Consider the following 14004-nt stretch of genomic DNA (forward strand, 5'->3'; position numbering starts at 1 on the left):
CAGTTGAGCAGCAGGGGAAGCGGCGGCCACTGGTACATCGCCAGGCTGCTTCGAGGGCTGCAGAAGCTCGCTTCTTTCGCTCGTGGACTCGGATGTGCCCAAGGAGGCCACAGACATGAATATTGCGCATAGTTTAGATGCGCGAGTAGTGGGAGTGATGGAGCTGTGGTGTGTCGAAAGAAAGAAAGAGGTCTCATGCGCGCACGGGAAAGAGTGGGAGGAGGAAGAGAGTAATGGCGGAAAGCAATGCAAGCAAGGCTCGAGGGGCTTCAGCAACGTGGTAGAGGGCTTCGGCCTTGTTCATCACCTTCACTGGGCAGGACCAGAGGCATCACATCGGGTACACAGGGTGGTCGTATCAAAGACACCACACCTGCGCCATTCTTCGACGTCGCTCTCTGAACACACAACAGCGAGTCAGTTAGGAATGGGAAATAGAAGCGGGAAAACAAAAGCGGTGCGCCAACGAGGGTGGAGTCGCACGCTACGGCTTTTAAGGAAGCGCTGCAGTGCACATTGTCTGCAGTGTGAGGAGACAAATGGACGCGCGTCACTCTTCCACCCCTAACGCTCGCCGGGCGGAAGTCGGAAAGCCTAAGCGTGCGCGCTGGCGCATGTGGTGCACAAGACAATCATGCCGTCCTCCCCACAACTCACCTCATATGATCCTTCCACCTTGACGTCGGTGATGGGCAAACGGTGCAGCGGCAGCTGCGCAGCATAGTGGACGAGGTTAACGTTGATGCTCGCCTGCGAGAGGTAGAGGTTGGCGCTGCGGGGCGCCTCAGACGTGCACGCGGGGATGACGGGCTTCGTTGCGCGGTCGCGAGAGCGAAGGGTCCAAAAGTAAAGGCATCCGTCCTCGCCACCACTGAAGAGCTCCGCGTCGGTGTTTCCAAACGACGTCGGTGAGCGCGCTTTGGTATTGTTCTCAGTGCCGGTGAAGCGGTACGGCAGCGGCGCACCCGTCAAAACGTCCCACATGCGCATCAGCCCTCCGCGGTAGGATGCCAAGAGGAAGGTCGAGGAGGGCGACACCGCCAAAGAGCAAATCTCCATCGCGATGGGCGACACGAGCGACGCCGTCAGGACGCCGGTGGCCACGTCCACGACTCGAATGGTGCCGTCCTTGGACGCAGCGAAGTAGCTGGTGCCTGTGCGGTTCATGACAAGGGACACGACGCCGTAGTTACTGAAGAGGTGCTCGTACATCTTTGTGCCGGTGTTTAGATCCCATATGCAGACAGTGCCTTCGGAAAGCCCGGTCACGGCGAGGGTCCCGCATGGGAAGAAGCAGCCGGCGTACACGTCAGCGGCGTGTGTCAAGATACAAGCGACGCAGTCGTTCGCCGGCGCCACGCTGCCGCTGTCAAAGAGAGGCTGAACGTTCAGCACGAGAGTCTCACAGCTGCCCCAACACAGCAGCTTGGTGCCGGTGCGCCTCAAGTCGCGTATAGGATGCTTGTGGTGGTACAGCAGCTGTGGCTTGTCCGCCGCGCAAGCCTCCGACGAGGGTGCTGCGACGTCGCTGCAGCTCAGAGGTCCAGTGGGGATCCACAGCACCGCGCCGTTGTCCGTCGCTGCCACGACGGCGCTGTGACTGAGAAAGGGCTGACACGCAGTCAGCTTCACACACTGCCGTGCATCGCCAGGCGCCAGGGTAGAAAAGGTGCTCCGTACAAGAGCGCTGGCGTCGATGGAGAGAAAGGGCTCCGTGGCGGGCAGCTGCGCCTCAAGTGGGGCAGAAAGGGAGGTAATGGTGGTGCGCTGAAGGCGCCGCACAAGGTCCGGGTGTTGACGGGACACGAGCTCGTAGGAAAAGGACTGCTGAAAGACGGTGCGCAGCGGCCGCGTCAGCTCCACTGGCAGCGGCATGCAGACGTTGCCATGCCGGCAGTAGTTCGAGTAATCAACGCTTCTCACCTGCGTGCGGATGTGCTGCAAGAGCTGTGCGCGTCCTAGCTCGGCAGTCCAGCCGCGGTATTCCGGGTACACGTTGCTACTCTCCGCCACAGTCTTACAAGTCAGCAGGTATGTGAGCTTCTGGAAGTGCTCTCGGCTGATGGAGCGCTCGAAGGGTTTAATGCTGCGCATGAAGAAGGTGAAGGTGCGCTGATCGTTGTCCTGCTCTACTAGCTCCATGTACTGCTGCTGAGCCAGCAAGAACGGCAGCGAGCGCACCAGCAAGGCTGCAGGCGACGACCCCTCCGGTCTCAGGCCACTCTTTGTGGCCGCCTTTGTTTGCAGCTTCTTGAGGCTCTTCTGCGCACTTTCCCAGCTGCTCTCCTCAATGGCGCGGCTCAGCCCGCGCAACGTCTTGCGCAAGTAGTGCTCCCCGCGGAACTGGCACGTCGCCTCCTCCCGCAGGATCTGCGCTGAGGACGTAAAGCCCTCCTCGATGAGCCACGCCAAGATGATCTGCACCATCTCGCTTCGCGTCACATCGTTGGACTCGATATCCACGATAGAGGTCGGGGTGAAGGCAGCACGCGCCGAACCTCCAGCGTCGCCCTGCCCGCCGCTGTTCGGTGCGGCTTGGAAGTTCATGAGTGTGCCTCGGCTTGTGTGAGGCTCTCTGTGTGAATGTGTGTGTTTGTGTCGGCAAAGCGTTTCACCCAAGGGTGTACGTACGTTTATCGGTGTATGTGGGGGTTTTCTCTGTTCAGTGACGCGTGTGCCGTGCGGAGAGACGTGGTAGTGTAAGAAGCAGAGGCAGAGGGAGTGTCAGAGGATGCGAAAAGCATTGTTGTCGCATGTAGGAGGGAGTGCGGTGCGGATGCATAAGCGGTTATGGATAAAGAAAAAGCAAGTGACTCCAGCGCATGCATATACAGGCGCAACGCACGCTTGGCAGCACGGGAGGACGTCTGCGGGGGGAGTGAGCCAGGGGAGAAGACAGTAGACGCGCGCGAGGTAATCGACAGCGCAGCCTGAAGGCAGTGAGACACAGTTTCCGATGCTAAGGCTACCGTCGTATCCTCATCCTTTTCCCTCTCCTGCTCGTGCACCCGCCCCTGTAAACGCTCCTGCCCGTCCCCCTGCTTCTCTCAATGTGTGTTGGTATGCCACATGACTGTAGTCGCGTTTGCGAGGCAACTATATCTGCATTTGTGGATGGAAGTGGAGGAAAGGGACGTTGTGCAGCGGGCCCGCGGATATCGCTACTGGAAATCCAACGTTCAGGGCCCCTCTTCTCCCTCCCCCTAATTCGCAAAAAAAAAAGAAAACAAAACGGACGGCACCGAAGCGAAAACTGTTGTGGCTGCTGAACTCACTCGTATGTATGTCGGTGCGTGGGTGTGGAAGTGTTGATGTTGGAGGTGGGTGTATGTGAGAGGGATTGCGAAATACAACGGCACTGTACCCGACGCCCTCCTCCTCGCCGGTTACCTATCCCATAGAGCAGCCGCGGTGATGCGGACGTGCAAGAACGAAGAAGTGAATGAAGGTGGTGGGCGGCATGGCGAGTGCAGCCATGATCACTGTATCCCCTTCACCACAACAAGCCGCATGTCTATGGGAGAGCGAGAGAACCGAAGTTGAGGTACCGTAGAAAAAAGCAAAAATACAGAACTGCGCACTCGCACATACCAAGACAGAGGGAGGGAACAAAGATATACTGTGCTGAGACACCTGTGCACATGGACAGGCACACAGGCTGACAGAGGGAAGAGAGAAACCTGAGCAGACGGGATATGGGCAGGGCGCAGCGTGAAAGGACTGCAAGCTACACACTATTTCCTCTCCCGCCTCGGCCCCTCGCTCACGGTCCCAAACTCTGTCTCTGGATGCCGGTGCTGCCGCTGCTTTTTTTTTGGTGGAGTTGCACATAAGGTGGTCCTCCATGATCAAGCGAAGAGTAAGAGAGCGAGAACAACCTGCCAGAGTGGAAGGGGCGTTGCCCCTTTCGAGCAACGGTGCCACCAGCAGGCCTGCCTACGAGAGAGGAGGGTTACGCACAAAGCGAGAAAATGAAAAGAGCGAACGGTATTGGCGCGAATGCAACTGCAGCTCTCAAGGCACAGTCGCGTGTAATACCCATATTGGGCGAATGTAGGCGGCGTGCATCTCGATGGATATTTAGCGTTTCGATGCTGCTGGCGCGTTCACCGGTACCGTCAACGCCCCTTACGTTTCTCGCGACGAGTGAAATCGGAGAGCGCCTGTCGAATATCCTCCTGTGTCACCTCCGGCCACGCCTTGTCCAGAAACACAAACTCGGAGTAGGCGCACTCATAGAGGAGAAAGTTACTGATGCGCTGCTCTCCACTTGTGCGGAGAATAAGCTCTGGTTCTACAGAGACGTCGCCGCCGAAGAGATGCGCGTCCTCCGCCTCGTGCTCGTCCTGAGTGATGCTGCGCAGCATCTCTCTGTCCAGCTCTTTCTTCGTCACCTCTGTTGCAACGGCAGCGGCGGAGGCGGGGTCGGTGCTGTCTCGGAGGCGGCGGGCGACAAGGCGGTTGCACGCTGCCACCACCTCCGACTGACCGCTGTAGCTCACACAGATGTTCAGCACCAGCCGACGGGGCTGCACTGCTCGCGTCTCGCGCTCCACACTCCTCATGAACTCCACCGCGCGAGGCGGTAGGCGGAACAGTTCGGTGGATATAAAGCGCACAAATATGTGCCGCTCTAGCGCCTCCTTGCGGATGCGGTCAAAGAAGAAAAAAAAGAGTGACATGAGCGCATCCACTTCCGCGGCGGGGCGGTTCCAGTTGTCGGTGGAGAAGGCGTACACCGTCACCATATCGATGCCCGCCTCCATGCTGTGTTTGATGACCTCCAGCAGCTTCTCCCCACCGACGCGGTGGCCGTCAAGGGAGCTGTGCTGAATGACCGATGCAAAGCGCTTGTAGCGAGCTGCCAGCCAGCACGACTGCTCGGTCGCGCTATGGGTCGCGGTGAGCTCTGTGGCGCTGCACAACTCCTCGCGTATCTCTCGCAGCGCTGATGGGTCTGGGCACCTAGCCGCCGTGCTGTGGCGCCTGCCGTAGCGCCTGTTGCCGTCCATGATGATGCCTAGGTGCCGCACACTGTGGGCGATGTGGTGCAGTTTGTTCACCGTGATTGCCTTGCTTGTCCGTGGTACGCCTCCTCGTGAAGACAGCTTTAGCAAGGCGAGCGCTATGTGCCCCAGAAAGGCGAAGACGAGCAGGGAGAAGCAAACCACCCCAAACGTGCCGCAGGCCGTGCGGAGAGCCAGGATGTCATGGCTGTCGTTCAAGGCCGATGATGCGCCACGCTGCGCTGGGGTGGTCCCGTGCTGCAGTTGTGGGAGAGTCCCCGTTAACATCGCGTGCGTGCGTGTATATTGAATTGTGGGTGTCGGTGCGTGAGAGGCCGGTGGGGCGAGGGACTAAGAAGGGTGGGGAGCTGCAGTACTTGCTGTTCATAGAAAGTGAGATGAGTGCACGCGTGGAGAAAACCGCAGAGAGAAAGAGAAAGGTGAAGAGAAATGATGGTGATTGGTTGTACTTGGCGTACAAGGTGTGAGGAGCGATGACAGGGAATGCGGAGTGACGGCGACGGTGACGCTCGCCCTCTCTGCGCGCGCCATGGCGGTGTATGTAGCAGTGTGGAAAGGGCTCACTGCGAGAGGGAGGGTGAGAAGCAGACAACGGCTAGCACGTGCTCGCCCTTCCACGCCGTCGCGTCCCTTTAACGGACATACCCACGCAAATAGAGAGACGCGTAATGCTCGCAGAGGAGGCTTGGCAGATTTTGTGTGGTTCGGGAGTGCGTGAGCCCATCAGCCTCATCACCAGCCGATGCGGTGGTGGTAGTGGTTGGCAAAGCGGAGACGCACACACGTGTGTGCCCTTTGCTGATGTTCGCACCACACACGTGGGCGAGGAAGTGGTCCAGGAGGGTACATATAAAAGCACGCGACACACACGCGGTAGCCCGCCGTCACTTTCGGTTAGCAGCCGAGTCGGGGTCCAGCGCGCCACGCTGCAGCATGCCGAGTAGGTCGCCCTTCCTCGCCGCACCCCAGCGAAGGCGCTCGCTGGCGTTGCGGTGCAGGACGTCGGAGTTCAGCAGAGAGAGGGACTGCGCGGTGGTGATGATGGGGGAAAAGAGTGTGTACACGCCCTTGGCGAAGTGCACCACAGGTGTGTAGAGCCAGTTGCCCATGAGCAGCAGGAGCGAGCGTTGAGCGTTGCCTTGGGTGGTGGCGTAGCCCCGATGGGTGGACTCGCCGGCGAAGAGGCGCAGCTGTTCGGTATGATCGGCAACGATGCCATGCTGACTCTCTAAGCTCATCACGACAAACTCCAGCTGCTGCTGAGCGTAGGCCATCTCGCCCTGGCTCTTGCCAAAGAGCTCCTCCAGGCGCGCGACGTGTGCGCGGAGGTCTTCGATGACGACAGACTTGCGCTCGCTTGCGTTTTCGAGGTGACGGCACCGCCGCGACAGCTGCTCGATGCTTTCGTAAAGGTGCTGAAGGTGATTGCGTTGATCCTCCGGTACCTCCATCGCAGCACGCCAGAGCTGCTTGATGCGGGGCTCCGCCATGCCGGCGACACCGATGCTGCTGCGAGAACTGTGAGGCTCGTTCAAATCAGATACAAGGAGAATTTTGTATGTATATTCTCCACGGCAGAGAGCCGTACATGTCAGGCGGCAATTCTCGCTGTGAGGAGGCGTCTAGGAAAGGACAGAAACAAAGCAGCGGCGAAGGAGGGCGCAGCGAGTGGAGGAGGGAGCAGAGGCGCCCATCAACGACATCCAAGAAGGAGAGGTAGCAAAACCCGTTCGGTAGACACGCCATGTATATCGCAGGTCAGAGTCGAGAGGGCGGGGCAAGGTGCGCAGTTGATGAACGCCACGGCAGCTTCGCCAGTGGCGGTTGCAGCAGATCTGGTGAACCGCAGAGCGGGAGCGACGGCACGGTGCGAGGCCGTAGGTGAGGGGCCCTCCCTCGGCACGAACATAGCCCAGAGACGCGAACGAGTTGATCAGCACGGGCGCGTTGGCAGAGGCGAAGGGGGGCGCGAGGAGGCGCTCAAGCGGAGAGATAAACAAGCGACGAGAGAGAGTGAGACGCATTAACTGTACATAGAGAAAGAGCGAGGGAGGCGTCACTCGCGGCACCGCTGCTCATAATACTGCAGACACAAGATCACAGAGAGAGAAGGTCCAAAGAAGAGTCAAGTAGGCATGTCGCATGAACGCCACGGGCGCCCACCTCCTATGGTGCAACGTCCCTATTGCCGCCGCGCACTCTCTCACACGCAAGGGGGGGGGTACATTTCTCATGTGATGGAGGCGCCCATGTCGTCCCGTGTGCTATCGCTAGCGCGCGCTCCGCATCCGCCTTGCCCTTCTGCGTTTTACATCATGTTCGTGTCCTTCAGAAGCGTCAGCGGTGGTGTTGTGGGGCACATGCAGGTGAAGAGACGGTTGATGCGCCCCACAACGAAGTTCTGCACCGCCAGCCGATCCCACAACGTTGCGACGTTGTCCAAGCATGGTAAAACACCTTCCATGCTCTGTAGACCATCATGCTGCACCGACAGCGGCTTGAGGGCCCGGTTCACCTCCAGTAAGGAGTCGACCACGGTGGCACGCACCGCCATGTTCGTCTCCGGGTCGAGGAAGTTCTCGGTAGTGCGCAACGCATCGTTGGCCGTCATCATTGGCTGAAGGTGCCCACTGAGCTGGCCCAGGTGGTACTGCTGCAGCTGATGCAGACGCAGCTGGCTCTCCTCCAGCTCCTTTGTGCACTGGTCGAGCTGCCGCCGGGCCTCAACGATGTCGTTCGTGTAGTCATAGTCATCAGGCGATGGCCCGATTTGAGAAGCCGCTGCTCGCTTACTCCCAACAATATCAGCGCTATTCTGGTTATGACTCAGCAACACGTGTTGTGCCTGTTCGTGGCGCTCGCGCGTGAGTTTGGCGAGACGGCCTCGCAGAAGCCGGTTGCGGGCCTGGGCAAGACGGAGCTTGTACTCCTCCAGCTCGGCGGTGCGCCGCAGCTCCTCCGTCTCCCTGGCCGCCGATTTCCCTACCGCGAGCATCTGTTGCGAGTCCTTCCCTTGCTTGAGCAGCTCCGATATGACGCTGGCGCGGTAAGCCGGACTCGTGTCCTGCCTGCCATCCGTCGGCGTGCCGTCTGTGGGGGGAAGGGCGAAGTTAGCACTTGAGCCGGCAGCCGCATCGCTGAAGCCCCACCGAAGCAGTGCCTGGCTCGCGTCACTCCTACACGAGTCCAGCATTCGCACAAGGGCAGCCTCTTGAGCAACCAGGAAGCGTTCCATGGAAGCTGCGATGGCATCCACTGTCTGCGCGCTGGTTACACTCACGGATGCCTTCTTCCCAGTGGACGCTCCGGTCGTGGTGGCAGGCGGGCTCCGCTGCGCTTGAGTCTGCACTGGCATGCTGAGTCGCGGGCTCTGCGTGTATGCCTGCGACGCGTCCTCCTGCCCACGTGCCAAAGACGCGGCCGGTAATGGAGGGCCACAACCAATCACCAGGTGAAGCGCGCTGGGCGGCAGAAACTACGCACTAGGACGTTCTGTCTCTCTGTTGTGTGGGTGTGTGCGCATAGGTTGGCCGTGCAGTGCGTGCATAAGAACAGCGAGAAGTGGTTACGGAACAAGAAGTGATGGAGGATAGAAAGGAGGGCACTACGGCGGCAAAGACAGGAGAGCACGCACATGCGTGACTGTGTGCGTGTGTGTGTGTGTGTGTGCGTGTGCAGCTGGTGCCCACGCACACGCCGCTGCGCTTGATGTGGCGAGCAGATGATGATGGGATAACGGCTCCGTCCTCTGAGCGCTAGCGCTGCCGTTGTTCCGGTGCAGCCACTTTAGCCCTCACAGCGAGGGCTGTGTTCTGCTAGCATTTTGTCGCCTTCGTGAGTCGCACGTTTCGCCCATGTGGAGGGCGTGCAGAGTAGAAGTGGACTCGGCCTTTGCGGGCGCGCCGTTTTGAGCTTCACATTACCGTCCCCTTGAGCGATGCAGGGGTGCGTTTTGCGTCGCCACTTTGGCCCCCAAGACTGCCTTTTACAGGCGCGTAGTCGAGGCGGTGAAAACGGCTTGGACCCCATCTCGCAAGCTCCGCCTTGTGCGCCGCGGTGCAGTAGCCTTTGTGGTGGTCGAAACCGTACTGGGGGAACGCGCGATGCATAACGGACACCGCGTACGCGTCCCTTGCAACCTTGGCGACAATCGATGCAGCCGCGATGGACAGAAGCGTTGCATCGCCCTTGACCACAGTCGTGCAGCCAAACCCATCCAAAGCAGGGTATTCGACGCCTATCCGCTTACGAGCCTCAACCTTTCGCACCGCCTGTACGCACACCCGCTGTCGCTCCTCGCCGGACAGGAACGTCCACGGAACTCGATTACCGTCAATGAGAATCGCGCAGGTCAGCGGAGTGAGGGTGTCGAGCCCACTCACCGCATTGTACGAGCGCACAACGGCGTCACACACTGCAGACATCCCCTCGAGCGTGGCATTAAGGATGTTGCGCTCGTTGATGACAGAAACGTCGACGAGCGCCGCAGCCACTGCTTGCAGTGGCTTGCGCCGCTGATACCGCACGAGGCAGCACGTGCCATCCCTCACGGTGGTCCCCACGAAACCTTCGACGCCTGCGTCGCTCAGCTCCGCGCACATTGCCTCGAGTGTCTCGGCGCGATCGATCTCCTTCATCTTCTTGCTGTCCAACACAGCGTAGCGCACCGGCGTGGCGGAAATGCGGTAGAGGGTGGCAGCGACACCCACCGGACCTGCCATGCAGCCGCGACCTGCTTCATCGACGCCAATCACGTATCGAATGGAGGGACGCAGCCCCGCTCCGTCCCTCTCCGTTGTATCCATGTCACTCAGATAAGACACAGGCGTGCACGCCTGTGTCGCGGTTGTCGTGGTGGTCTTCGTTTTCTGCGACGGCGTGTTCGGTCAGAAGATCACGAGCAAGGGAAGAAACAATGCAGCAGGAAACGGAGAGGACCAGCGAAGTACACGGGAGAGGGGTGCCGCAGGCATGAAGCGTACACAGGGAAAACTATTGGGAGGTGGAGAAGAGAAGCAGAGCTGTCGCCCACACGACATGGACACACGCTGCGCCCGTGAGACGGCGGATGGGGGGAGGAGGGAGAATGGGGGAGATGACAAACAGAAGCTGCCCGCCCGCGCAGTGCTGCAGCTAGCCCATCACTCAGCCACTCAGAAAGTACACAGCAACGGTGGCAATGGCGACGATGACACGTGAGCGTTGGTTCATCCTGCTGACCTTCCGCGGTGCGTGTGCCAACTGCAGCTCGTGTGTGAAACACGCCCGTTCAGAAGAAGTCGAGGGAGAGAAGAGGCGGGGGGTGTTCGGTGTACCCGCGCGGTAAACACACACGCACCACAGGGGGAGGGGGGCGCGTGCACACGTGTACGCACCCAGCACAACGAAAAGAACGCCGAGCGCCGCATAGAGGACGAATGCGTAGCGGGAACATGAGCGCGAGTAGTACCAGCAGCGGCGACAGCAGCGGTCGTTCTCACGAGCACACACGCATGCACATGAAGAAGAAAGGTGTTTGCGAGAGGGGGGAGATAGAAGGCTCCGTAAAAACCCTTCAACCGGTAGAGGTGTGGAGTGATAGATCTAGGTCTAAGTTTGTGTCAGGAAGGAGGCGCAGTGCCTCAGAGACTTGCTCGGCCTCCTCAAGCACCGCCAGGATGTCGGCGGGAACGGTTCCGGGTGGTTTGCCGTCGCCATAAAGTAAGGGAGCGCAGCGGCCGCTCTCCGGTAGCGGCGCAGACGCCTCGAGGTCGACGCGCCTAAGCAGTTCCTCAGCGGAACTCACAATGCTCGCGAGGGGACTTGTGCAGCTGTCTGCCGTTTCGCGTGCATGGGCCTGCGACAACGCAGTAAGTCCACGCAGCGTGCGAGGATGGAAAGTGCATTCCCGCATCTCCGCCTCGCAACGCGCCACCACGGCGTGGTGCAGCCGCTCGCTGCGGCGTCGCTGCCACATCGCTGCGCGCGCGGAGAGTGGGGCCTGCTCAAAGCGGGTCGATGTGTTGATGCGCGGTGCAAACGTCTCTTCCGGGCATACATCGCGCGCCACATCCAGCGCTGCCCTCGGTCGCAGGAGTCGCTGGTGAGTGGTGTCGCCTCGCTTTGAAGCGATGAGGCCGCTGACGGAGTCGGTGCGGGGGCAGAACTCGTTTCTGGATCGCACACGCGCCAGTTTCTCGTGCGTCTGGTCTTGAGCGCGTCGCGTCACCGCATCTTCGTAAAGGCGTTGGTATGTCGCCATGGACGCCGTTTTGGTCTTTTCGCCCCTCGAGCTGCGCAGATTGGTCACATCAGCGAAAGTTGCGGTGTCTGTGCCCGAATCCCCGGAACCACTGTAGAGTCGCTCGACGACGGGTCGGCTGGACTTCATGGTGCGTGCACGGGCAGAGATGGTAGGCCGGAAGGAAAACCTTGCCACCTCCTTCTGGCGCTTTTCCTCGAGATTCCCCTCCGCGCGCTTGTGGCGCTCCATCAGCACATCGCCGACTGGCAGTTGCATCCAGCCGTTCCGCCTCCGCTCCGACGCTGCCATCTCACGCGAGACGGGCAGGATTTCTGGCTGGCACGTGTATGCCGTCGCCCTCTCCGCGAGAAGGGCGGATTGGCGCTCACCTCGGTGTTGTCGGGCGGCCTCGGCAGACGCGTGGAGGGAAGGTGTGGGTACGAAAAGGCGCCGCTGAAGTTCTGGTGACGGCGGTCGCACAATCGATTCCAAGGCAGCCGCTTCAGACGTGCGCTTGTGCCGCTGCGCCTCCCGAAGCCTCTCCTGGTACACTGCGCCGTACCGCAGTAGTCGATCCTCCACGCGGACGGCTGCTTCATGTGGGCGGCCCGACTGCACAGGAGACAGCTCGCACACAACATCAGAAGTGACTGCAGTGGTGGCGGCGCCCAAAGTAGGAGACGATGGCGAGGCTCCCTGTGCGCATAGATGAGACATAAAAGAACGTATGAGTGCGTGTGTCTGTGCGTGTGTGGGGGGAGGGGGGAAGGACAGTAAGAAAGCGGAAGGAGGGGGAGAGGGTGGAGATTTCATACGAGTATGAGAAAAGTAGCGCAGTGCATGAAAGTGGGCGGAGCCCTCAAGGTAGGTTGGGGAGGGGGTCACGGAGAGGCGCGCGCGTGGAGATTGCGGTGTGGTGAACGCGACCTGGGCAGCCGTTGCGGTGAACGGGGAAATAGCACGTGAGGACAGACGCAGAAGAGTAACATCATAGCAGCTCATGCAGCAACAGCTGAGGCGCAGCCGTAGACGCACAGCTCGCCCTCTGCGGTTGGGCACTCACCGATCACAAGGAGAGAGAGCAAAAGCATGGATGAAGAAGACGGCGCGGCGAGGGGTACGCAAGCGAACACATATATGCAGGGGGAAGAGAGGGTCAGAGGGGAGGGGGGCGCAGGCGCATCACCCCCTCTGCATACGCATGTAAAGTAGCAAGCGACAGAGAGAGAGAAAGGTGGAGACTCTGGCGAGGAGGAGGAAGAGTGGGAGGGGGAGGGCGCAGGCGAAAGAGTGCAACAGACGATGAGGATAAGGGAGAAGAAAGGGAGCAATGGTGCGCATGAGTTGCTGTACATAAAGTTGGTGGTTGTGTGTCGAAACAAGAAAGCCGCCACTTGACTTCCGTTGAGGGCACACCTCATATACTGGCAGCACTTTCGCCTCACCTCACATCTCCCCTCGCCTACAGCATCCCCTGCTGTCATCCCAGTCCCCATTCCCGGCCGGTCCAGTAGCACGCGTCCCAGTGAGGGAGAGCAAGGCCGGAATGCAACATCTCGCAGGGGTCGAAGAGGGGAAAGATGAGGCATCACGCGCTGCTGCCGGCCGACGGAGGCGACTGGAATCGATAGCTGAACGTGCTGGGGTTCTTGGGGGAGTAAGCGGTGGGTTTGCTAGAGGATGGGAAGTATGTGCGCTGCTGCTGCGCCTCTGCCAGGTGAGCCCGCCGCGACTCCTCAAACAACTGATGCACTTTGGGCAGCGCCGTCTTCGCCGCGGGTGAGGTGTGAGGAGCGACAGCCACCCTCTGGTGTAGGCTACGAGGCTGCTCCGCCAGGTACGAAATGCTCGCCTCTCGTGAGCCGCGGCGACGCAGCTTGAGCTCGCGGCCGGTACGAGCGTCGTGACGATCCATAATGGCATGGATGTCGTTATAAAGGCGTGCCGAGGCGCGGCGGATGCGCTCTGGCGTTGGCACGCGAGTCACGAGTTGCCGATCACGCGCAGCGGCAGTATCTTTGGGGCTGAGTGAGGCTTCCTTGGTCGCATTCTCTCGAGACTGGCCGGCCTCCCGGATTGTTTCCAGCGCTAATAATTCATGGTTGTTGCTGCTCTCCATCAACACGTCCATGTAGCGGAACTGCGGCGTCGGTCGTGAAGGCGGTGCAGCAGCGTCCATGGCAGTAGCAATGGCAGCCCACGGTGCTGCAGACGGCGATGGTGTGCTTGGTTGGGTGGAAAATGGCACAATGAAAGAAAAAAAAGATGGAAAATCCGCGAGAGGGGAGAAGAGACTGCAAACACGCTGACAACGGGGGCGCGCACCGCTGCGAGGCCACTTGAGGTAGAAGAGCGGTATTAACGTGTGTGTGGGAGGGAGGGGGAGAGGGAGAGAAAAAAAAAAGGGTGCGGAGACCGCTGAGAGTGGAACAAGAATCGAAAAGGCACTGAAATGACGCATCCCTGTATGAAGTGTGCATCTCGGCCCATCTTCCTCCCCTCCTCACTCGCGCGGTGTGCATTTATACTCCATAGAGAGAGGGAAGTGGGCATTAAAACGCGGAGAACCAGCGGGTGGGCGCGAAGACGTGAAAGCACGTCTTCGCGCAGTAGTAGGAAGGGCCACACAATGATGTCCCCCCCCCTCTGCCGAGCGAAGAAGGCTTCCACCATCCTCGTGCGGTGCACTCGCGCGAGGTGTACGCACACAAGCACAGGAAGGATAAAGTCAATGTATATGTTGAGCGGTGTGCA

The 14004-nt window shown here is 59.9% G+C and overlaps 7 protein-coding genes across 7 annotated transcripts; all 7 read right to left on the reverse strand.

The window, feature by feature from the left end:
- Nucleotides 1–594: 594 nt before the first annotated feature.
- On the reverse strand, nt 595–2547 carry LINJ_13_0010 (conserved hypothetical protein; the record flags this gene model as incomplete). Its single annotated transcript, XM_001463991.2, has 1 exon — nt 595–2547. The coding sequence occupies one exon, from the start codon at nt 2545–2547 to the stop codon at nt 595–597; it is 1953 nt and encodes a 650-aa protein (XP_001464028.2).
- A 1571-nt stretch (nt 2548–4118) lies between these two features.
- On the reverse strand, nt 4119–5294 carry LINJ_13_0020 (cis-prenyltransferase-like protein; the record flags this gene model as incomplete). Its single annotated transcript, XM_001463992.2, has 1 exon — nt 4119–5294. One exon carries the CDS (start codon nt 5292–5294, stop codon nt 4119–4121), a length of 1176 nt encoding a protein of 391 aa, XP_001464029.2.
- Nucleotides 5295–5911: 617 nt separating this feature from the next.
- On the reverse strand, nt 5912–6517 carry LINJ_13_0030 (conserved hypothetical protein; the record flags this gene model as incomplete). Its single annotated transcript, XM_001463993.1, has 1 exon — nt 5912–6517. The coding sequence occupies one exon, from the start codon at nt 6515–6517 to the stop codon at nt 5912–5914; it is 606 nt and encodes a 201-aa protein (XP_001464030.1).
- Nucleotides 6518–7335: 818 nt separating this feature from the next.
- LINJ_13_0040 (conserved hypothetical protein) lies at nt 7336–8220 on the reverse strand (the record flags this gene model as incomplete). The annotated part of the gene is made up of 1 exon (XM_001463994.2): nt 7336–8220. The coding sequence occupies one exon, from the start codon at nt 8218–8220 to the stop codon at nt 7336–7338; it is 885 nt and encodes a 294-aa protein (XP_001464031.2).
- Nucleotides 8221–8941: 721 nt separating this feature from the next.
- LINJ_13_0050 (putative ribonuclease HII) lies at nt 8942–9748 on the reverse strand (the record flags this gene model as incomplete). Its single annotated transcript, XM_001463995.1, has 1 exon — nt 8942–9748. One exon carries the CDS (start codon nt 9746–9748, stop codon nt 8942–8944), a length of 807 nt encoding a protein of 268 aa, XP_001464032.1.
- Nucleotides 9749–10581: 833 nt separating this feature from the next.
- LINJ_13_0060 (conserved hypothetical protein) lies at nt 10582–12252 on the reverse strand (the record flags this gene model as incomplete). The annotated part of the gene is made up of 1 exon (XM_001463996.1): nt 10582–12252. One exon carries the CDS (start codon nt 12250–12252, stop codon nt 10582–10584), a length of 1671 nt encoding a protein of 556 aa, XP_001464033.1.
- Nucleotides 12253–12838: 586 nt separating this feature from the next.
- LINJ_13_0070 (hypothetical protein, unknown function) lies at nt 12839–13711 on the reverse strand (the record flags this gene model as incomplete). The annotated part of the gene is made up of 1 exon (XM_001463997.1): nt 12839–13711. One exon carries the CDS (start codon nt 13709–13711, stop codon nt 12839–12841), a length of 873 nt encoding a protein of 290 aa, XP_001464034.1.
- Nucleotides 13712–14004: the final 293 nt, after the last annotated feature.

Source organism: Leishmania infantum, chromosome 13 (assembly GCF_000002875.2).
Source record: "Leishmania infantum JPCM5 genome chromosome 13".
Taxonomy (NCBI): Eukaryota; Euglenozoa; class Kinetoplastea; order Trypanosomatida; family Trypanosomatidae; genus Leishmania; species Leishmania infantum.